This window comes from Mixophyes fleayi, chromosome 2, assembly GCF_038048845.1.
Source record: "Mixophyes fleayi isolate aMixFle1 chromosome 2, aMixFle1.hap1, whole genome shotgun sequence".
NCBI classification, from domain to species: Eukaryota; Metazoa; Chordata; class Amphibia; order Anura; family Limnodynastidae; genus Mixophyes; species Mixophyes fleayi.
The window spans coordinates 260369276-260393642 of record NC_134403.1 but is presented as its reverse complement, the minus strand read 5'-3'; the positions used below and the strand labels follow the sequence as shown (position 1 = coordinate 260393642).

The 24367-nt window shown below is 41.1% G+C and overlaps 1 protein-coding gene across 1 annotated transcript; it reads right to left on the bottom strand.

The window, feature by feature from the left end:
* Window positions 1-8214: 8214 nt before the first annotated feature.
* LOC142138921 (acidic mammalian chitinase-like) lies at window positions 8215-24026 on the bottom strand. Its single transcript, XM_075196035.1, has 9 exons — window positions 23906-24026; window positions 23365-23421; window positions 21784-21949; window positions 20839-20963; window positions 20494-20617; window positions 19796-19981; window positions 17711-17827; window positions 9480-9609; window positions 8215-8510 (listed from the first exon to the last, which is right to left on the bottom strand). Exons 1-9 carry the CDS (start codon window positions 23980-23982, stop codon window positions 8215-8217), a joined length of 1278 nt encoding a protein of 425 aa, XP_075052136.1. The 5' UTR covers window positions 23983-24026.
* Between the last annotated feature and the right edge of the window lie 341 nt (window positions 24027-24367).

The window sequence follows — 24367 nt, the reverse complement described above, 5'->3', positions numbered from 1 at the left end:
CCCCACTCCTTTGCCTATGTCGTAGGTGGCTGTGTAGGCCTGAATGGCCTTTTGCTGCTCCTCCATCCTCTGCAGCATATAGAGGGTGGAGTTCCAGCGCGTCACAACCTCTTGTTTGAGGTGATGGCAGGGCAGGTTCATGCTTTTTTGATGTGCCTCTAGTCTGCGGTAGGCACTGGCTGAATGCCGAAAGTGTCCAACAATTTTGCGCGCCACCGCAAGCATCTCCTGCACACCCCTGTCACTCTTGAGGTAATGCTGCACCACCAAATTAATGGTGTGGGCAAAACATGGGACGTGCTGGAAATTGCCCATATTTAATGCCCGCACAATGTTACTGGCATTGTCTGACACCACAAATCCCCATGAGAGTCTAAGTGGGGTAAGCCACTGGGAGATAATTTCCCTCATTTTCTCTAATATGTTGTCAGCGTTGTGCCTCTTATTAAAGCCTGTAATACACAATGTTGCCTGCCTTTGCACGAGCCGCCATTTTGTAGTTGCTGCTACTGATGCAGCTGTTGCTTTTGCTGCGGAAGGGGATGCATCTACCCAGTGGGCTGTCACAGTCATATAGTCCTTCGTTTGCCCAGAACCACTTGTCCACATGTCCGTGGTTAAGTGGACAGTGGGTACAACCGCATTTTTTAGAGCACTGAGGACACTTGATCGTACTTCTCTGTACATTTTTGGTATCGCCTGCCTAGTGAAGTGGAATCTCGACGGGATTTGGTACCGGGGACACAATACCTCTGATGGAGATTGTGGAGGAAGTTGACGAGGAGGGTGTTGCTGGTGTGTATCCAACTGGACCACGGGATTTAGGTGTCCCTGTACCGATGAGGGTCCTAGCCCCAGTTCCTGAACTAACCACTGAACTATGAAGGTTATTCAGGTGACGTATAAGGGAGGATGTTCCTAGGTGGGCAAGATCCTTACCCCTGCTTATTTGAGCTTTACATAAGCTACATATGGCCATACATTGGTTGTCTGGATTTGGATAAAAATAACTCCACACCGAAGAGGTGCATTTTTTGGTCTTCTGACCAGGCATGACGATGGGCTTTTTCATCCCATGGACATCAGCTGTTTCCCCCCCTGGTGCCTCATTTACAATAACCACATCACCATCCTCATCATCAAGTTCCTCCACAGCGCCAGCTACATCATCAATAGGCTCCTCCCGAGCCACCTCTTCCCGTACAGTGATGGGAAGGTCAGGCTTGACAACCACCAACACCCTTGGACTCGCCTTGTGGATTTGTGATAATTTCTCTTTAGAAGGCAGAGTTGTTTGCTGTTTTGTTGCTGACAGCATAACTCTCTTCAATTTTTTGTAGGGGGGGGGAGGAGGAGGAGGGCTAAGATCCGTGGGTGAAGCTGAACCACTAGTCATGAACACGGGCCAGGGCCTAAGCCGTTCCTTGCCACTCCGTGTCGTAAATGGCATATTGGCAACTTTACGTTTCTCCTCAGATGATTTTAAGTTTCTCTTTTTGCTACTTTTTCTTAACTTGGGCTTTTTGGATTTTACATGCCCGGTACTACGAGATTGGGCATCGGGCTTGGAAGACGACGTTGATGGCATTTCATCGTCTATGTCATGACTAGTGGCAGCAGCTTCAGCATTAGGAGGAAGTGGGTCTTGATCTTTCCCTACTTTATCCTCCAAATTTTTGGTCTCCATTATATGTAGCACAAGATACTGCAGAATGTGTGAACTTGGTAATATTGCAGCACCAATGGACTTATACTGCTGGATTGGTTTTGCAAATTTGGTTATAATAATTATTATATATTTTTTTTTTTTTAAATTTTTTATTTTTTTTTACTTTTTTTTTATTTTTTAAAAACTTGGGAATAATGGGGAAATAACTATGCCCTTAGAAGCACAGAGCACAGGACACAGCACCACTGGACTGAACAGGACACGGCACAGGACCCAGCAGCACTACGGAACTCAGCAGGACAGAGCACAGGACACAGCACCACTGGACTGATACTGCAGAATGTGTGAACTTTGTAATATTGCAGTACCAATGGACTTATACTGCTGGATTGGTTTTGCAAATTTGGTTATAATTATTATATATTTTTTTTTTTTTTTTACTTTTTTTTTATTTTTTAAAAACTTGGGAATAATGGGGAAATAACTATGCCCTTAGAAGCACAGAGCACAGGACACAGCACCACTGGACTGAACAGGACACGGCACAGGACCCAGCAGCACCACTGACCTCAGAAGGACAGAGCACAGCACACAGCACCACTGGACTGATACTGCAGAATGTGTAAACTTTGTAATATTGCAGTACCACTGGACTTTTACTGCTGAATGTGTGAACTTGGTAATATTGCAGTACCAATGGGCTTATACTGCAGGATTGGTTGTGCAAATTTTGTGGTAATTAAAAAAAATTAAATTAGTTTTTGGTATTTTTTTAAATAACTTTTTTTTTATTTTTTAAACACAGGGGAATATTGGGGAAATAACTATGCCCTTAGAAGCACAGAGCACAGGACACAGCACCACTGGACTGAACAGGACACAGCACTGGACCCAGCAGCACCACTGACCTCAGAAGGACAGAGCACAGCACACAGCACCACTGGACTGATACTGCAGAGCACAGCACAGCACAGCACAGCACAGCACAGAACTAAACAGCACAGCACAGAACTAAACAGCACAGCACGAGATCTACCAGGACAGAGGACCACCTAACACACCCTCCCTCTACCCTGATCAATGCCCGAGTGAAGATGGCGGCGACTAGCGGGGAATTTATAGGATCCGAGTATCGCGAGATCCGACAACGGGATTATGAGTCAGAGCCTCAGTTTCACATTTGAATTTGGCGCCAATACCCGGATCTGTCTCGGATCCGACTCGGATCGGCAATGTTCGGGTGGGCTCGGATTTCAGATATCCGAGCCCGCTCATCTCTATTTATAAGGATAGTATACAGAATCACTGCAGAAGTTTATTGGTCTTGAGGAACTCTACAGTCTATAAATGATATTTAAGAAAACAATTCTTGGGCAATGCATAGATCATATTAATCTCACATGACCTGCGCTACATGAATTACTTGGACCGACAGAAGGATAAAAACACATCGGGGCTAAATTTTTTAACCAGTGGATTCTGCAAGTCGCCCATATTCTGCAACTTTCATGGGGCAATATAAAACGGCAATGGCTTTCAAGGCAAAACTTGCTTTGAAAGCCACTGAAGATCCAGCCTTGAAGGACAAGCTTAAGGAAAAAGGAGAGGAGAAATATTATTATTTTCCATCTAAAAGGATGGGGGAAAAAGGTCAAGCCATTTGGATGTGTTGTTGGTTTATGAGACCGGTACAGCCAATAGTCGCAATTACTGGTGACCAAACAGAGGGGCTTACCTTGCCTTCGGGTGAAGGCATAGATTGATCCGATTTTCCAGAATTGCTACATCTGCCAAACTATGCACGTGACCAGGGAAATTATGTGACTTTACATTTTTTTTAAATTGGCTAGCAATGTTGGTGATATTGAAAGACTGTCAACATGGCAGGCTGTATGCCATCATTTGTTGTTAAAAAATAATGTGTTGTGTCAATTTTCTGGGAAAAAGGGATGTGGAACATTTGGTGGTTGCACACATGCAGGTGGATGGCGGACACTTATTGAAAGGTAGAACTAGGGAACAAGATCTACACAGGTTTTACTGGCCTGGAGTCTACTTAGCCATAAAAAGATTCTGTAGGGCTTGTTCTTTATGTCCTTAAACCCATCCCACTGTCACAGTACAGACACAGTTGGAAAGGGCTCATAGGCATCCTTTTGCAGAGGTGGAAAGCCATGAGTGGAGAGAGAGAGAGAGAGAGAGAGAACAGGCTGTTTCAGAACAGTGTTATCGAGTGGCGGCAAGACATTGTCCCCGTTCGTGTTCTGGTGGGTGTGGTTGAAAGAACATTTAAAGAACATTTAAAATGGTAATGATGCATTCTTTGCGGTGTCCACATCACTGAGGTTGGCAACACTAAAGTGAGGGGTATGTAACAAAGAGGCTAACTTGTCACACCTCTCCTGCAGAGGGATAGGTATGTCTGTTCTTGTGGGTGGGGTGACCAATGAGGACTATGTACTAGCCAGAGCTGGGTAGCCAGAGTCAGGTAGCCAGATGTCATCCCAAGAGAAGTGTATGCTGTTTATCTATGACATGAAAAATAAAAGCACCGTCTACTCAGCAAGATGGTCTTGGTGACTGATTTCTGCCGGGTATCTGTGTGTGTGTGTATGTGTAGGTACATATATATATATATATATATATATATATATATATATATATATATTCCATAGACAAAAAACCTTACGGTTTAACATGTCTTATTAAGGTTCCTTACACACCATCTAAACTGTAAGAAAACTATTGAAACTCTTCCATTCAAACTCCAAAAAGCAATGAAATTACGACGATTAAGGCAGAAGCCTTAATGGATGTGTTCCTTGAGCAATACAGACATGGGATGCCATCACATCCTGCGGTTAGCTGCAGATTCAGCACTCATGTAGTGAGATTGCTGTCATTCACAAAATGGTGGATCTGCTAATTCACAGATTTGTGTGTTCACTGGAATACACACATACAGTACTATTACATTTTCTTAGTTGAGCTTTATCGTAGTTTAGGGCCTGGGTGTCTTAGAAAGAGACAGTAAAGCAACTTCATAAAAAATTAGAAGTAGACCAAGGATCAAACTTTGTCAGAAGGCCCATAATTTCTATGGACAACCCTGATTTCCGAAGTGCACGATATGAGAAAATCTTATCATCATTCATCCATACTTGCCAACATTTTTTTTTTTTCTTCCGGGAGATGCCGGCTGGGACGTGGGCGTGCAGGGGGCGGGGCTGCGAAATCGCGTCATTTTGGCCCCGCCCCCGTGACGGAATGACGCAAATCGCGTCATTTTACAGTGGGGGCGGGGCTAAACGCCGCGATTCCGGGTGAATCGCGGCGTTTAAACTAAATTTTTCCCCCTTCCTATCAGGGAGATTGCCACACTCGTCCGGGAGACTCTCGCAAAATGCGGGAGTCTCCCGGACAATGCGGGAGAGTTGGCAAGTATGCATTCATCATTCCATAACTTTTATAATATTTGTATTCTGGAAGCTGTTTCTATATTATGTACATATTTTAGAGGCAAGTTTTTTCATTCTGCTTGTTAATAATCAGTGTGCAAGCAACATATATTATGCTATATCTTTTATCAGACTGCTTTGGCTGAGAAGCTGAGAGAGAAGAGAAAACAATCCTCATTTGAAAGTTTAAAAAACTATTTTATGTGGTGGTGACACAGTTCCTTTTGGTGTTAAACCAGCACTGAACATTCTAGGCCTGAAAGGGCCGGTGCTAGCATGTCTGGCGCCCCCCTGTAAAATATAAATTTTGCACCCTCCTCTTTTATAAACTATTTGTTCATTCAATAATACTTTTCTTCTTTAAATACAAATCATAAAAACCTTTAATAAAAATAGTAATACAAATAAATATACAGCGATCATTTATTGTTATATGAATAATATAAATGATGAATATGTATTCTTTGCAAAAGAAATTTTTTTTTAGCAAATGAATTTGGTGAGAAGTATAGAAGAGAAAAAGATTCCCCCTTCTTCATCCCACTCTTCATTGCACATTGCCCTCCTTCATCATAATGTGCCCCCTCTTTCATCACACTTTTACCCCTTCATTACAGTGTGCCCCTTCATCATCACACTGTATCCCCCTTCATCACACTGTGCCCTCCTCCATCATCACACTGTTCCCCTTCCACCATCATATTGTGCCCTCTCTTTCATAACACTTTTGCCCCTTTATCACATTGTATTCCCCTTTATCACACTGTGCCCTCCTTCAACACTGTGCCCCTTCATCATCACACTGTGCTCCCTTCATCACCACAGTGGGCTCCTTCATCATACTGTGCCTCTTCATCATCACACTGTGTCCCCCTTCACTATCACACTGTGTCCTCTTTTATTATCCAATTATGTTCCTTTCACTATCACACTGTGCCCCTATCACTATCAAACTGTGTCTGCTTCATTTTCAAACTGTGCCCTCTTTCATTATCAAACTATGCCCCTGTCGAAGTCGTATAATTGGATGAACGAAAGTATATTGGTTTAATACTGGTTTGCCGTGTGTATCGCGAAGCGTACGCCATGTTTTTCGTGGCGTGGAGCGTTCGCACGGTAAAATACGCACACACTCGCATTACAACATTTAGTTATTTATATAATTTTATATTGGTTCCGTTACACTGTAATTTAGGAGCAGATAGTATTTGGTTTATTATTAGTCTATATATATATATATATATATATATATATATATATATATATATAGTGATTATATGAACATTGTAGTGTTATTAAAGGTTTAGGTTATAGGAAAGGTGTCATGCCTGATATCATTTTGATGCCCTAATCATCAGCAGCTGTCCGGTGCAGTCGGCGAAGAGATCGCACATTGCATACTTTAGTTATTGATATTAGGGAATAATCCTTTGTATGATGCTGGCTATTTGGATTCTGACCTTTGGATTCCTTAGATTGAATCAACCTATGATCTGTTTACCCTGGACCCACCCAATGTCTGGACCTATAGAAACAATCTACGTCATCTCTATTGTTCAAGTGTAACACTGTACTGTATATAATCATTGCTGCACACACCCTGACCCTCAGTCAACTCTGACACAGTATTCTAACAGATATACTGTCCACCGGGTCCCGTGGGTGCGCAGCGAGCGCATGCGATAGCATTGGTATGTACTTATCTTTTGGTATTGGCTGTGCTGTACTGTACTGTATCATAATATAATAATGTATTGAATTGTTGATTATTTACATCTGCTAAAATAAACCACCATGTGCTTTGAATGCACATACAATTGATTGGGCAATGCTTATTTTAAAACGATAGAATTACTCTAATACCCCCTTCACTATCACACTGTCCCCTCCATTCTTTCCTTCCTGCCCTCCATTCCTTACTTTTCTATTACCTTCTCTTTTTCATCTTCTGTCTTCTTTTCTTTGATGCCCCTCTCAGTGCAGCTCCGCATCGACAAGTGTCGAGACAGAATGATTTCACGACCAACACTGTCAGTGAGGAGGAAGCACAGAGGAGGGCGCCGGGTGTTGCAACCAGTGATTTCTCCGTTTTGCTGGGTCGGTGGACAGCAGGTAAGGCAAGCAGGGAAGTGCCTCCCTGGCACGGCGTCCACCCCCCCTCCCCAACCACCTTGCTTACACTGCTTACTGCGTCATTAAGGAGAGCAAAGCAAAAAAACTGAGTAACTTTGCACCTGGGCAAAACCATATTGCATTGGAGTGGGAGGTAAATTTAAAATGTGGGGACAGATTTATAGTTGGGGTGGGGAAACGTTTAATTTCAGTGTGAAATAAAGCTATTAAGTATTTGTGTGCTAGAAGAAAAACAGCCAATATTTAACTTATGTGCAAAATATTATTATTATTACCATTTATTTATATAGCGCCACTTATTCCGTAGCGCTGTACAGAGAACTCGCTCACATCAAATAATAAACTAATTTGCACTCCTTGTATTGTAACATGGTTTGTCCTGGACAACATTTACTCCTTTTTTGCCTTATTTTCCTTAATAACTCAGGCCCTCTACATTTTAATCATAGGGCTTCTAACTTCCTCTCCGTAATAATAGTGTTTTTATATAGTAATAATTCTTATGCCACCCACACCTAATATAAACTTCCAGCATTTTTAACTTTCTGGTATATTTTCTGGTGCTTCTTATGATACTAATGATGCCAATGTAAAATATTTTTCCTCTATATAGTAACAATTTTTGACGGGAGTGTTATTAAAAGAGAATATTCGGAATATAAGAACACTGAATGATTGATATTATATCAAAAAGTCAGTATCTTAAGAGTGTAGGTAAGCCTAATGGTAGCTCTGGCTCTAAATGTCACGTTCTTCAACTGATGCAGGACATGTCTCTTTGCTCAATTGATACATCATATATTATAATAAGGTTATTGAGATAATAGATTGAATTTGCTTGTGTTTAAAGTGAGTACAAAAAAAGCACATTAAGCAGACTAAAATATAGAGTTGCAGCTTTATTAGGGGGTCCTAGAATGGGCTGTACTCAGACAAGAGGGAAGTGATGGATATTCATGGCCAGTTACAGCAGGTGCAGCCTGTATCAAACACTAAACCATCTCCGCACTTCATGGCATAGGTCCGGCCTGATACACACTGGTAGAATTTATTGGAATTAAATGGGTTCACATAATGGCCATCAGCTCTACCCTCACAGAAGTTGGGGTCATCTTCAGTGGATGGAGGATTAGGAGGAGAGGTGACAGGAGGCCCAGCTGTACTGCCTCCAGTTGTACCTGCAGTTGTAGGAACTGTTGTAGGAGGCGGGGTTGATGCACATAACTCCCCAGGGCAGTTATTGGTTGAACCTGCGTAGCAAAATGAAAGTGTTTCTCATAAATATACTTATTTGCAATAAAATGAAATGCAATTAATAAGTAAGCAGCAATTACTGCATTCTAAATACATCAGATATATTTATTATGAAACCAGTGTCCTTATGACAGACATAACTAAACCATGTTTCAAACTTTATCCCAAAAATATTGATAAGAAATGTGTGTGGCTATTAAAATGGCTTCAAACTAATTAAATTAATCAATAATTATCAGCAATAAATCACAGTTCTGGTACTAGATTACACTGACCTGTAAAAAAAAAAATATTACAAATGAAAAAGATATCTGGAAAGCAAGATTACCAACATTGACCAAATTCCCCATGGGAATGATGCAGCTGTGCTCATTACATGTGTTTTCTCTCACTGTATACAACATGCTGACTGATGGATGCAGGTAATGTGTCAGTGGGTGCATTTACAGTGAACAGCAGGAATCTGGTTGTCCTGAACAAAGTTTGAACATTTGCTCATTTAATGTGAGAGCATGCAGTATGTTCTACAATCCATCAATCAAATGAGATTTGAAAGGGAAACGTATTCATAGCTGTGTGTGCCTCTGCAGTGCTGTATTTTTGTAGCTTGTACCTGTTGATAACAGTTTGGCCAATTAAAACTAATGTACCCATAATGCACACAGTTCAAAAGCCATAGCTACTACTGTAATCTGTCACAGGCGATCCTTTCTATTTGCTTAAGGAGTCAGGAGACATGTATGTGACATTCAAAAATTATTGCTGGTAATATCATGTGTGCTAATGAGTTGTTATGTTGCTGTCTACAATGACACTTCCTCCTCCTAATAAATGCACATATATGGAGTAAGAGTTATCATGCAAAACAGCTTATGCCCATGTGCATTTCTTGGCATCCATAGAAAACTCATGTACAATCTGAACCATGGTTATAAATATTTATTCTCTTTAAAACAGTCTCATACCTTCCAGCAAGGACTTCAGATAGCTGATCAACGGATATTTCCCTTCACCGCAGAACGTTCCCAGGAAGTCATCTAAATCAATGGCCCAAACCATAGCACCGCCAAAACCACTTTCCTTCAAAAACCTCACCTAGCGTATAATGAAGATAATATTACATAATGAAGTTATAATGTTTCCGCCATTTTTTCAAGCAATGAGAAAGAGCCCTGAATTGTGAGCAAACCTTTCCGTATAATAAATTAGTGAAAGCATTTAGTAGGTTGTGAATAACATTAATTTCCCAAAATAATATAGATTCTGGGAGACCTATATTGTGTGCAGTTTGCAGTGTTGTATGTTATATTTTAATTATGGAATACAGTGGAGATGGAATATTGGCAACCCTACTGCTATGTAGGCAAACAGGGATCAATACAGAAAAGCTGGACTTCCTCTACTTTTCCTTGGCTACCTCATACCAAACTCAATACTCTACTCCTGTAAAAACACATATATGTATATATATATTAGGGATGAGCGCACTCGGATTTATGAAATCCGAGCCCACCCGAACGTTGCGGATCCGAGTCGGATCCGAGACAGATCCGGGTATTGGCGCCAAATTCAAAAGTGAAACTGAGGCTCTGACTCATAATCCCGTTGGCGGATCTCGCGATACTCGGATCCTATAAATTCCCCGCTAGTCGCCGCCATCTTCACTCGGGCATTGATCAGGGTAGAGGGAGGGTGTGTTAGGTGGTCCTCTGTGCTGTTTAGTTCTGTGCTGTTTAGTTCTGTGCTGTTTAGTTCTGTGCTGTTTAGTTCTGTGCTGTTTAGTTCTGTGCTGTTTAGTTCTGTGCTGTTTAGTGCTGTGCTGTTTAGTGCTGTGCTGTGCTGTGCTGTGCTGTGCTGTGCTGTGTTCTGCAGTATCAGTCCAGTGGTGCTGTGTGCTGTGCTCTGTCCTTCTGAGGTCAGTGGTGCTGCTGGGTCCTGTGCTGTGTCCTGTTCAGTCCAGTGGTGCTGTGTCCTGTGCTCTGTGCTTCTAAGGGCATAGTTATTTCCCCAATATTCCCCTGTGTTTAAAAAAATAAAAAAAAGTTTTTTTAAAAAATACCAAAAACTACTTTAATTTTTTTTAATTACCACAAAATTTACACAACCAATCCTGCAGTATAAGCCCATTGGTACTGCAATATTACCAAGTTCACACATTCAGCAGTAAAAGTCCAGTGGTGCTGTGTCCTGTGCTCTGTCCTGCTGAGTTCCGTAGTGCTGCTGGGTCCTGTGCCGTGTCCTGTTCAGTCCAGTGGTGCTGTGTCCTGTGCTCTGTGCTTCTAAGGGCATAGTTATTTCCCCACTATTCCCAAGTTTTTTAAAAGTAAAAAAAAATAAAAAATTAAAAAAAAAAAAAATATATAATAATTATAACCAAATTTGCAAAACCAATCCAGCAGTATAAGTCCATTGGTACTGCAATATTACCAAGTTCACACATTCTGCAGTATCAGTCCAGTGGTGCTGTGTCCTGTGCTCTGTCCTGCTGAGTTCCGTAGTGCTGCTGGGTCCTGTGCCGTGTCCTGTTCAGTCCAGTGGTGCTGTGTCCTGTGCTCTGTGCTTCTAAGGGCATAGTTATTTCCCCACTATTCCCAAGTTTTTTAAAAATAAAAAAAAAGTAAAAAAAAATAAAAAATTTTTTAAAAAAAAAATATATAATAATTATAACCAAATTTGCAAAACCAATCCAGCAGTATAAGTCCATTGGTACTGCAATATTACCAAGTTCACACATTCTGCAGTATCTTGTGCTACATATAATGGAGACCAAAAATTTGGAGGATAAAGTAGGGAAAGATCAAGACCCACTTCCTCCTAATGCTGAAGCTGCTGCCACTAGTCATGACATAGACGATGAAATGCCATCAACGTCGTCTTCCAAGCCCGATGCCCAATCTCGTAGTACCGGGCATGTAAAATCCAAAAAGCCCAAGTTAAGAAAAAGTAGCAAAAAGAGAAACTTAAAATCATCTGAGGAGAAACGTAAAGTTGCCAATATGCCATTTACGACACGGAGTGGCAAGGAACGGCTTAGGCCCTGGCCCGTGTTCATGACTAGTGGTTCAGCTTCACCCACGGATCTTAGCCCTCCTCCTCCTCCCCCCCCCCTACAAAAAATTGAAGAGAGTTATGCTGTCAGCAACAAAACAGCAAACAACTCTGCCTTCTAAAGAGAAATTATCACAAATCCCCAAGGCGAGTCCAAGGGTGTTGGTGGTTGTCAAGCCTGACCTTCCCATCACTGTACGGGAAGAGGTGGCTCGGGAGGAGGCTATTGATGATGTAGCTGGCGCTGTGGAGGAACTTGATGATGAGGATGGTGATGTGGTTATTGTAAATGAGGCACCAGGGGGGGAAACAGCTGATGTCCATGGGATGAAAAAGCCCATCGTCATGCCTGGTCAGAAGACCAAAAAATGCACCTCTTCGGTCTGGAGTTATTTTTATCCAAATCCAGACAACCAATGTATGGCCATATGTAGCTTATGTAAAGCTCAAATAAGCAGGGGTAAGGATCTTGCCCACCTAGGAACATCCTCCCTTATACGTCACCTGAATAACCTTCATAGTTCAGTGGTTAGTTCAGGAACTGGGGCTAGGACCCTCATCGGTACAGGGACACCTAAATCCCGTGGTCCAGTTGGATACACACCAGCAACACCCTCCTCGTCAACTTCCTCCACAATCTCCATCAGATTCAGTCCTGCAGCCCAAGTCAGCAGCCAGACTGAGTCCTCCTCAATACGGGATTCATCCGAGGAATCCTGCAGCGGTACGCCTACTACTGCCACTGCTGCTGTTGCTGCTGTTAGTCGGTCATCTTCCCAGAGGGGAAGTCGTAAGACCGCTAAGTCTTTCACAAAACAATTGACCGTCCAACAGTCGTTTGCCATGACCACCAAATACGATAGTAGTCACCCTATTGCAAAGCGTATAACTGCGGCTGTAACTGCAATGTTGGTGTTAGACGTGCGCCCGGTGTCCGCCATCAGTGGAGTGGGATTTAGAGGGTTGATGGAGGTATTGTGTCCCCGGTACCAAATCCCCTCGAGATTCCACTTCACTAGGCAGGCGATACCAAAAATGTACAGAGAAGTACGATCAAGTGTCCTCAGTGCTCTTAAAAATGCGGTTGTACCCACTGTCCACTTAACCACGGACATGTGGACAAGTGGTTCTGGGCAAACGAAGGACTATATGACTGTGACAGCCCACTGGGTAGATGCATCCCCTTCCGCAGCAACAGCAACAGCTGCATCAGTAGCAGCATCTACAAAATGGCTGCTCATGCAAAGGCAGGCAACATTGTGCATTACAGGCTTTAATAAGAGGCACAACGCTGACAACATATTAGAGAAAATGAGGGAAATTATCTCCCAGTGGCTTACCCCACTTAGACTCTCATGGGGATTTGTGGTGTCAGACAATGCCAGTAACATTGTGCGGGCATTAAATATGGGCAATTTCCAGCACGTCCCATGTTTTGCCCACACCATTAATTTGGTGGTGCAGCATTACCTCAAGAGTGACAGGGGTGTGCAGGAGATGCTTGCGGTGGCCCGCAAAATTGCTGGACACTTTCGGCATTCAGCCAGTGCCTACCGCAGACTAGAGGCACATCAAAAAAGCTTGAACCTGCCCTGCCATCACCTCAAACATGAGGTTGTGACGCGCTGGAACTCCACCCTCTATATGCTGCAGAGGATGGAGGAGCAGCAAAAGGCCATTCAGGCCTACACAGCCACCTACGACATAGGCAAAGGAGTGGGGATGCGCCTCAGTCAAGCGCAGTGGAGACTGATTTCCGTGTTGTGCAAGGTTCTGCAGCCATTTGAACTTGCCACACGAGAAGTCAGTTCCGACACTGCCAGCTTGAGTCAGGTCATTCCCCTGATCAGGCTGTTGCAGAAGCAGCTGGAGAAAGTGAGGGAGGAGCTGGTAAGCCATTGCGATTACACCAAGCATGTAGCTCTTGTGGATGTAGCCCTTCGTACGCTTTGCCAGGATCCGAGGGTGGTCACTCTTTTAAAGTCAGAGGAATACATTCTGGCCACCGTGCTCGATCCTCGGTTTAAAGCGTATGTTGTGTCTCTGTTTCCGGCGGACACAAGTCTACAGCGGTGCAAAGACCTGCTGGTCAGGAGATTGTCCTCTGAAGAGGACCGTGACATGCCAACAGCTCCACCCTCATTTTCTTCCACATCTATGGCTGCGAGGAAAAAGCTCAGTTTTCCCAAAAGAGGCACTGGCGGGGATGCTGATAACATCTGGTCCGGACTGAAGGACCTGCCAACCATTGCAGACATGTCTACTCTCGCTGCATTGGATGCTGTCACAATAGAAAAAATTGTGGATGATTACTTTGCTGACACCATCCAAGTAGACATGTCAGACAGTCCATATTGTTACTGGCAGGAAAAAAAGGCAGTTTGGAAGCCCCTGTACAAACTGGCTCTATTTTACCTGAGTTGTCCCCCCTCCAGTGTGTACTCGGAAAGAGTTTTTAGTGCAGCGGGGAACCTGGTCAGTGAGCGGCGAAGGAGGTTGCTTCCTCACAACGTTGAAAAAATGATGTTTATAAAAATGAATAATCAATTCCTCAATGAAGTACAGCACTGCCCTCCAGATACTACAGAGGGACCTGTGGTTGTGGAGTCCAGCGGGGACGAATTGATAATGTGTGATGAGGAGGAAGTACACACTGTAGGGGGAGAGGAATCAGAGGTTGAGGATGAGGACGACATCTTGCCTCAGTAGAGCCTGTTTAGTCTGTACAGGGAGAGATGAATAGCTTTTTTGGTGTGGGGGCCCAAACAAACCAATCATTTCAGCCAAAGTTGTTTGGTAGGCCCTGTCGCTGAAATGATTGGTTTGTTAAAGTGTGCATGTCCTATTTCAACAACATAAGGGTGGGTGTGAGGGCCCAAGGACAATTCCATCTTGGAACTTTTTTTTTTGCATTATATGACCAAGCAACAGTCGTTTGCCATGTTCAAAAAGTAAAACCAAATGTAAAAAAATTCAAGAAATTAAACCAAAAGTAAAATGCCGTGTCATAATTTAAAACAAGAGGTATTGACGTGCTCTAAAACTACTGTATTGTTGTTTATATTTTATAAACACTACACTTGAAAGCTTGAGTCTTTCAATAGAAAAGTAACTGTCCATTGCACGAATATTTGCAACAGGGACAATTTTAGGGTTAAGAAAGTCAACTAATAACACTTCGACGCTGTCTGTCTTTATAAACACTACACTTGGAAGTTGGAGGAGGTATTGTGGCCCCGGCACCAAATTTACTACCGGGGCCACTCCACTGTGCAGTCCATATTTAGGTGTATCAGATATTAAACAACGGTGACAGTTGATGCCCAATTTTTTAATTATATTGTGGCCTCGGTACCAAATTGTGTACCGGGGCCACCACACTACGCAGTCCAGATACTTGTTTGGTGGAATTCAGACCAGTTGAGGGTTTTATTATTATATTGTGTGGACCACTCTATCTATACCACACTACAACTCTATACCACTCTATTTCATACTTTAATTCTATTTCATACTTTAATTCTATTTCCTACTTTAATTCTATTACTAATTAATTACCATAAAGAGGAACAAAATAAACCAATTTTACCAAAAGTATAATATGACTTAGACTTACAAACACTACACTTGAAAGATCGTGCCTTTAAATGAAAAAGTCAGTCTTCATTGCACGACTATGTGCAACAGGGACAGTTTTTTGGGTTTACAAAGTCAAACAATAACACTTTGACCCTGTCTGTCTGGGATCTCAATGACGAATTGTCTGTACCATGTTTGGAGGAGGTATTGTGGCCCCGGTATCAAATTGGGTACTGGGGCCACCCCACTATGCAATCCAGATACTTGTTTGGTGGAATTCAGACACGTGGAGGGTTTTTTAATTATATTGTGGCCTCGGTACCAAATTGTGTACCGGGGCCACCACACTACGCAGTCAAGATAGATAGATGCGTATTGCGTATCATAGATAAAGTACATTCAGTGGTGTGGGGCAAATTGAAAAATATTCAAAATGCACTGACATTATCAAAAACAAGAGGTTGTCACACGCTAAAACTCCAACATGTATATGATGGAGAGGATGGAGGAGCAGCCGTATGTGTAGTGTAATGCAGATCTGTTGAAGGTTTTTTATATATTTTATTGTGGTGCCCAGTGCCCACTCCTCTACGCAGTCCAGGTACAATTATTGGTGCGAATCATAAAAGTTCAGGGTTTTTAAGATATTGTGGTGACCCACTCCTCTACGCAGTCCAGGTACAATTATTGGTGCGAATCATAAAAGTTCAGGGTTTTTAATATATTGTGGTGACCCACTCCTCTACGCAGTCCAGGTACAATTATTGGTGCGAATCATAAAAGTTCAGGGTTTTTAAGATATTGTGGTGACCCACTCCTCTACGCAGTCCAGGTACAATTATTGGTGCGAATCATAAAAGTTCAGGGTTTTTAATATATTGTGGTGACCCACTCCTCTACGCAGTCCAGGTACAATTATTGGTGCGAATCATAAAAGTTCAGGGTTTTTAAGATATTGTGGTGACCCACTCCTCTACGCAGTCCAGGTACAATTATTGGTGCAAATCATAAAAGTTCAGGGTTTTTAAGATATTGTGGTGACCCACTCCTCTACGCAGTCCAGGTACAATTATTGGTGCGAATCATAAAAGTTCAGGGTTTTTAATATATTGTGGTGACCCACTCCTCTACGCAGTCCAGGTACAATTATTGGTGCGAATCATAAAAGTTCAGGGTTTTTAATATATTGTGGTGACCCACTCCTCTACGCAGTCCAGGTACATTTATTGGTGCGATTCATAAAAGTTCAGGGTTTTTAATATATATTGTGGTGACCCACTCCTCTACGCAGTCCAGGTACAATTATTGGTGCGAATCATAAAAGTTCAGGGTTTTTAATATATTGTGGTGACCCACTCCTCTACGCAGTCCAGGTACAATTATTGGTGCGAATCATAAAAGTTCAGGGTTTTTAAGATATTGTGGTGACCCACTCCTCTACGCAGTCCAGGTACAATTATTGGTGCGAATCATAAAAGTTCAGGGTTTTTAATATATTGTGGTGACCCACTCCTCTACGCAGTCCAGGTACAATTATTGGTGCGAATCATAAAAGTTCAGGGTTTTTAAGATATTGTGGTGACCCACTCCTCTACGCAGTCCAGGTACAATTATTGGTGCGAATCATAAAAGTTCAGGGTTTTTAATATATATTGTGGTGACCCACTCCTCTACGCAGTCCAGAAAGATACCTTGTTGCAACGTTTTGGACTAATAACTATATTGTGAGGTGTTCAGAATACACTGTAAATTAGTGGAAATGCTTGTTATTGAATGTTATTGAGGTTAATAATAGCCTAGGAGTGAAAATAAGCCCAAAAACTTGATTTTTAAACTTTTTATGTTTTTTTCAAAAAAAATCCGAATCCAATACCTTAAATCCGAACCGAGACCTTTCGTCAAGTGTTTTGCGAGACAAATCCGAACCTCAAAAATAACGAAAATCCGGATCCAAAACACAAAACACGAGACCTCAAAAGTCGCCAGTGCACATCCCTAATATATATATATATATATATATATATATATATATATATATATGTATCAGACTAAATAAAAGGTACAGAATCATAGTCACAAAATATCACTAAGTAGCCTGTGTGAAGCAGCCTTAAATGTGGTGTTACATATTGCCCAACATTTAGAATCCCGAAAGCGGGACAAAATAAGCCCTGTCCCAGTTCCACAAAAACTCCCCCATAATTAGACACATTAGAGTAAAACTTCACCCATTTTCTGTTAAGCCCCGTCCCGTTTGCAGCATGCAAATGGGATTGTCCTGCCAATATCAGGACAATTGGGAGGTATGGAACGGTCACAATTTATTGCTTTTTTTATCTAGAACCAAAGCTATGAATTGCTCTCGTACTGAAACTTTATAGTCAAAGGGATTCTCTCTTCTCCAACACCTGAAAGTGCTTCAGCTTTGAAAACATGTTGAAACTAAATATCATAGCTTTCACTTGCTACCATGTGCCACCACCCCTAAGGTGTAAAATTATCGTTTAACTCAGGATGGATATAATTTTCCCTTGTAAATATACAAACCCTCATCTGAACAACATCTTACTTTGCAGTTATAGCTGTCTCTGTTGTCAAATCCAATCCATTCATTAGCCTTGCAAGCATAGGGCACACTCTGGTCTGTAATCCATTTCACTGTGCTTCCTGCAAGCCAAGTACAGATCTATGGAGAATATAGTATAGGGTATGGTGTTAAAAAAAATAGGAGATGATTGCACTGTTAGCAAAGACAATAGAAATATTTTGCACCATGCATTTGGATGATGACACTTTCACTCTTACATATTAAACTATCTAATTTGCATTATAATCATGCAAAACTCTAAAGTGTATGTGTTGCATACAGGAACCATGAATATGTTATACTTTCTAATACAGCAGTGTAGTTACAGAGTTGCACGGTTACTAGGTGTAACAGTATACTACTAATATAAATACTGATAAGAATATGGAAACACATTGATCTTTAAAATGAAACCCAGTCACACTTAATGAGCTAGTTATTCTAACAACTCACTATAATTTAATAATGCAGAATAATCAAACAACGACAATGCTAAGGCTCTGTTCTTTGCTCTGTTCTCGTTCCTCTGCTTTTTATCTCTTTATACATCTTCTCTCTGTGAACTAATACACCTTTTTATACTTCCCTACCTCATCTATGCAGATGACACACAAATCTAAAAAATATACTCCTTCTCTTTCTCTTCAATCTACCTCTGACCTACTTGTCTTCTCCTCTCAGGTAACCACTACTAACACCCACCTCCAAGACTTCTCTCGCGCTGTCCCCCCACTTATAGAACTCCGCATCTCATCTGACCACACTCTCCCCAACTTTCTATCTTTTAAGTGTGATCTCAAACACGCCTCTTCACTATAGCTATCTTACCTACACCAGATACTACTACCTCTGCACGCACTACCTGCTCCAATCCCATGTCCCACTAGCTCCGATTGTCTGAGCATTGCCCTTACCCTTGTAACTGTATGCTCTCACGAGCATGGCCCTTGTTAGCCTTTGTCTCATGTCTGTACCTCCTTCATCAACCTCATCTGTTCTTTTTATTGTTTATTTGCATTATTTGAATCTGACAGTTTGGCACTGCAATCTTTGTGGCTACTAATAATGATGATAATCATAAATCTATTACAAAATCTAATAAAGCAATGTTTTATGATGATAATAATAAAAATAATAACTATCTTAAAAGAATATTCAAAGATATTTAGTATAACTTCACAATATACTGTAAACATTTGGTTACAAGAGATTTTTTTAGATGTACAGACTTAAGAGGATGCACTCGTTTTTAAAGGCACTCAAGGTTTTAACCCCATTTTTTTCAATATTACCATAGTATTTCACATCCACAGCAGTAAGGGATGGAATCACAGAAAAGGGAGGTGGGTGCTGGGTTTTGTTAAATTTTTTGATCAATGAATTAAGTAGGTCTCAGGAGACAGTGTACATCTTTATAAAATGCAATTTTATAATGTATTTGGTGAAAACATACAAAGCTGGGTGTTATCATTATCACTGTCGTTTCATTCAGAACTGTACATTAGGATGATTATGCTGCAGACAATCTGCATACAGTGACACTGAGTCAGGGATGGTGGGAATTGGGTTAGGGAGAGTTCATATAAAAACATTGGGCCAGAAGCCTTTCCAAACTGTTTACAGGCTGTCACATATGCAGGTTAGTATAAACCAACTTAGTGATGAGCAGCATCCTCAAGTAATTAATGTAGAAACAATGTTCTATCTACAGCTGGCCAGTAGATTAGCAGCAATATGAATCCAAAGTCTATATACTGGAAGCAGAAATTTAAATGACAATGAAAATCTGTTTTACAGTACATCATTCCATCACCTTACCTTTTCTGATTTAGACAGGTAATCGCTCAATGTGGGTGAGTTTGATGATCTATGGTTGTGGGTTATCGGCTCAATTATAATAAATATAATAATATTATAGTAAACAGATCTTAACATTTCTTCATTGGGTAGATAAGTGGGTGATTAAATGGGTTAATGGTTGGAGTACCTAGCATCTATTTTCTACAGATTCTTTATACATTGACAATCAACATGTTATTGTGTATAACATTTCATATCAAATATCACCTCATAGTAGGCCCAGAAGCCAGCCTCCCGGGTGTATTGCCCAGCTGATCCTGCTCCAGACATAGGGGTCCCCACATTGCAGTTGTTAGGATTAGGGTTCCTGAATGTTCGGCCGTAGGTTGGGAATCCAACAATGAGCTTATCTGCAGGTGTTCCATTATCTCTCCAGTAATTCATAGCAAACACCTGGGGTGAAGAGGACATAGCAATGATGAAAAGAGTATCGGAAACCTCAGCGCTCCCGAGTTCAGTGACCTATGCATTAGTTCTTTAGGGAGAGTGAGAGATATTTACTAACATAACTCATGTAAATAGGCACTTAAATCATTACAATGAGCTTTTATTTGTCTAGTGCAAGTTAGACAATAAAAGCAAATATCTGATTGGTTACTATGGTTTTTCATTCAGACTTGGTCATTTTATCAATATAAGTAAACAATACACAATGCCAGAAAGATAAAGACAGACATCTAAATATAGAATAATGATGTTCATGTGATAATAGGTAATCCAAGGGGGCTTGCCTTGATGAAGTAGGTAAAAAAGCTGTAGCAGAGTATCCGTATATCACTTTACACTTGTATTGTGTATTAATAAAGTAATTTTTTCTACTTTATTGAATTCCAAACAAATGTTGTATCATTATGATTTGATGTAATAACAGAATAATCTTAACGAAAGTGGTCTGGTTTGCTTACAGTGTTAAAGTATATTAAATCTCCCACGTCGGTGGAACCTCGGCACAGGGGGCTGTTGTGTCCAGACAGAGCGTCCCACCCACCATGGAAATCATAAGTCATCACACTGATAAAATCCAGGAGTCTATGGAGAAACATGGTGAGACAGAACTTTAAATTTTAAATCAAGAATAGATAGACTTGTCTTATGATCCTGTAACATAATGAAAACCACAGAAATGACACATGACAGGACAGTCACTGACAATGCACATTTCCAAACACAGATTTGTAATACTTGTTGATTGTAAGTAACTCTGTATTAAGCTTAATGTTCTCCCCAATGATTTCCTCTCTCTAACTCACCTTCCGATCTTCGCTACCTCATATCCAGCATCAATGGTTCCTTTTCCTGCAGACACTGCTGCTGTGATCAGGAGCCGTGGACGACCCGTGGATGATGCTTCTCTATTAAATGCATCAAGCATTTCCTGAGAGAAACAAGATTAAAGGAATAGGTTACACACAATGAACTAGGCTTATATTAGCCTATGCAGAACTCACATGTTTACAGACAGGTTACTGACAAAATAACTATTCCTGTTTTGCTTATAATATTACATTATTAAAAGTGGTAATGAGAACACATAACTCCCTCATAGGGCTGCAGCGTCAGTATATTATACCCAAACAAGCTTTGAAACGTAAATATTATAAACACGTTAAACAATTGATACCTGTTTTTGTCAGTGCAGTTGCAATTTTGCAACATTTTAAATCACAGAAAGCCACAATGAGCATCCATCTCATGACCCCAGTGCTGTGACGCAGAAGTGCTAACCACTGAGCCACCGTGCTGCCCATCTATTTTATATATAATTAGAGTTGAATATATATTCAGATTTTTTAATAACATGCTGTTAACATGTTTTAATATATATTCCTCCACAAGACACATTTGCATGGTGCCTTCTATTAGAAAACAGTAATGGACACAGAGAGATGTTGAGCATAGAGAATCAGTGGAGAATGGTGAGAGGCTCAGCCTGTTCTACATGAAACACTTTCCCTAAATATCTTGTATTACGGTGAGAAGTGTTGTTATACTACACCACTTTACTAATCCAGCTGAGTCCAAGTCCTCCCTCTCATGTACATACTGCAGTAACTGGCATTAGATAAGATAGACCTGTGTTACTCTACATGGTTCTGTATATCAGATGCTCCCATATGCTATCCCTGAGGAAAATAATGACTTCTTATGAGCCAGCAGATCTTGTAGAGTTCTAGTAATAGAATATAGCAGCCCACCTCTATTAGTATGGTAAACCTTTGCTTGTCCTCAGGGGGGCTACCTCGAGATCCTGGGTACTCAATGTCGAGGTCAATGCCATCAAAGTTATATTGACGGAGATGTGCAATCACAGATGTAATGAAAATGTTACGGTTAGCAGCAGTGGCAACCATAGCTGTGAACCTAAAGATAAGAAAATAGAGGGTCTCAGCGAAATAACAGTTTACTTATTTACACTTTTGTACACAGGGAAACCAGGGGGGGGGGGTTTCTAGTGCCTGGAAACCCCGCTTCCAGCCTGGGGTACTGTATGCTTGAGGTGGCTGGACCCTACCACTAAGAACAGGTACTTTGCAGCTTGTGTGCAGATCCTTTCTGTCTGCACTGTTCACAGCCCTCTCTCTCCTGCTGTGTGTCCCCGTCCCTTTCTCTCCCACTGCCTGCATGTCTCATGTTTGCAGCAGGAGGACACGAGGCACAGCACTAGATGAAGAGGGTAAGTGCGCGTGTATGTGTGTCTGTGTGTGTGTGTTTGTGTGTGTGTGTGTGTGTATGTGTGTGTCTGTGTGTGGCTTGGCTTCTCATGCGCTTTTAATGTAAGTGGGAGGATTTAATGTATAAGTACAATAGTTCCTTTGTAAACATAGGATTGGAGTAGATTTTAATATAAATGTGGGGGAGGGAGGAAAAGGGATTTTAATGTAAGTGTAGGGGGGATAATTTATGCGATGTGGATGGGGTGTGAAATATTAATTTCATACTATGTTGAGAGTGGAAGCTTTTTATTATTGGTGTGGTGAAGGTTGGGGATATTTAATTTAATAGTGGGGTTATGGCAGACCTATTAAGGGTAGGATTGATGGTATAATTAATTTCATGTTGGGGTGGTTTGGGTGCTATTAATTATATATGTGGCTGAATTTGGGGAGAAGGAAAGCTATTTCTTAAAAGTGAATGCTAATTATTTAATGTTTTGATGAAAATAGGTTTATTTATTAAATGTAAAATGCTATTAATTTAATGTTGAGGTTGTTTGGGGGGAAATGGATCTTTTTATTAAAGGTGAATGACATTAATTTACTGTCCGGGTTGGTTGCTGGGATGCCTAATTATAAAACGTGGGTGCTTTTGATTTAATATTGGGCTGCTTTGGGGGAGGGTATTTATATATCATGTACCTGTCCTTTTTCCAAACAGGGACCCAACATTCCAGTATCCAAACTAGCAGTAACTGAGTGAAGGGCACGACCACCGGCAAAAAGTATTGAAAGCAGCAAGAACAGGAAGAAGAGAACAGGACAGTCTGCCAACTGTACTGACACACTCAGTCAGGACTTTGTCCTGACTGTAGAGACAGTTGGGAGGTATGTCCTGCTTCACACGGCTCTGATTGAAAAGGGTGAGCTGCGTGCACCTAACAATGCATGCAGCATTGCTCGTGTATATGATGGGGATAGGAAGAGTTTCGGAGCAGCCAAGCACTGTCTAAAATTATAGCTACGCCCTCATGCCTGCTGTTCATACTGGCGGTGTGATATAGAATCCCCTCTCTACAAATATTGTACTTGCCCCTGATGCATATATATAATGATACTTACTTCTGTGTCCCAAAGTTCCAACCACCGAGTGCCAATAATGTCACCAACCTTGAATTCCTAAACATAGAACAAGACAGGACTAGTAAAAAAACAACCTGTTTTTGTGACGTAAAAGGGATAATAAATTAGGTGAAAGTACATTAGGTGAAACTAACATAGCAAATCATACAGTCATAGCCTTGTACATAGCCACAATAGTCATGACTTGCGGCACAGGTAACATAATGGAGATCGATAAAGCCGCATAATATAGAAATGAGAATCATTCACTGTGAGATGACTAGAGCAGCTATAACACATAAATAGAACCAGCAAATCAAGTAGAATGCAATGTAGGATTCAAACAAATGCAGCACATAGATAATATTATCTATATGCTGCATTGATGGCACATAGAAATGTAGAAAATAAGGGCTTATTCAATTAAATATCTGTTTTATCTATGCACACAGATCTCACAAACAATCAATGTTGATTCAGTAAAACTAACAAGTTGTGAGTATGACACTAGAAATGCTCTGGACAAGTTTGTTATACTAACCTTTGCTTAAGATCATTAAACTGCTTATAGAGGACATCATCGTTCCACTCATAAGGTGCAATCTTGTGCTCATTCATGGTGGCGAAGGAATATATAAGATGTGTGCAGAGCTGCGGGTCAATATTCCCTGGGATGTACTTTGCAGGCTCGGGCCGGTACTGGGACCAGTTTGTGTAGTAACAAACCAGCTTGTAGGTAGAACCTGAAGAAAGCAGAATATTATTATGTTTATTTATACGACATCAACATATTTTGCAGCCCCTAACATGACACAAACAAATTACATACAATGAAACAGAAGGTAAAGGTGACCCTTTCTAAATTAAAATACGCTGTAAAAGGTGTGGGATAATTTTGATACATTAAGTAGCAGAATAGCAATCATATCTGTTGGTGGGGATACATGTTCATGTATGCAGTCACTTTGCTAGTTGCTGGTTCCAGGCATTTAATGACTACAAC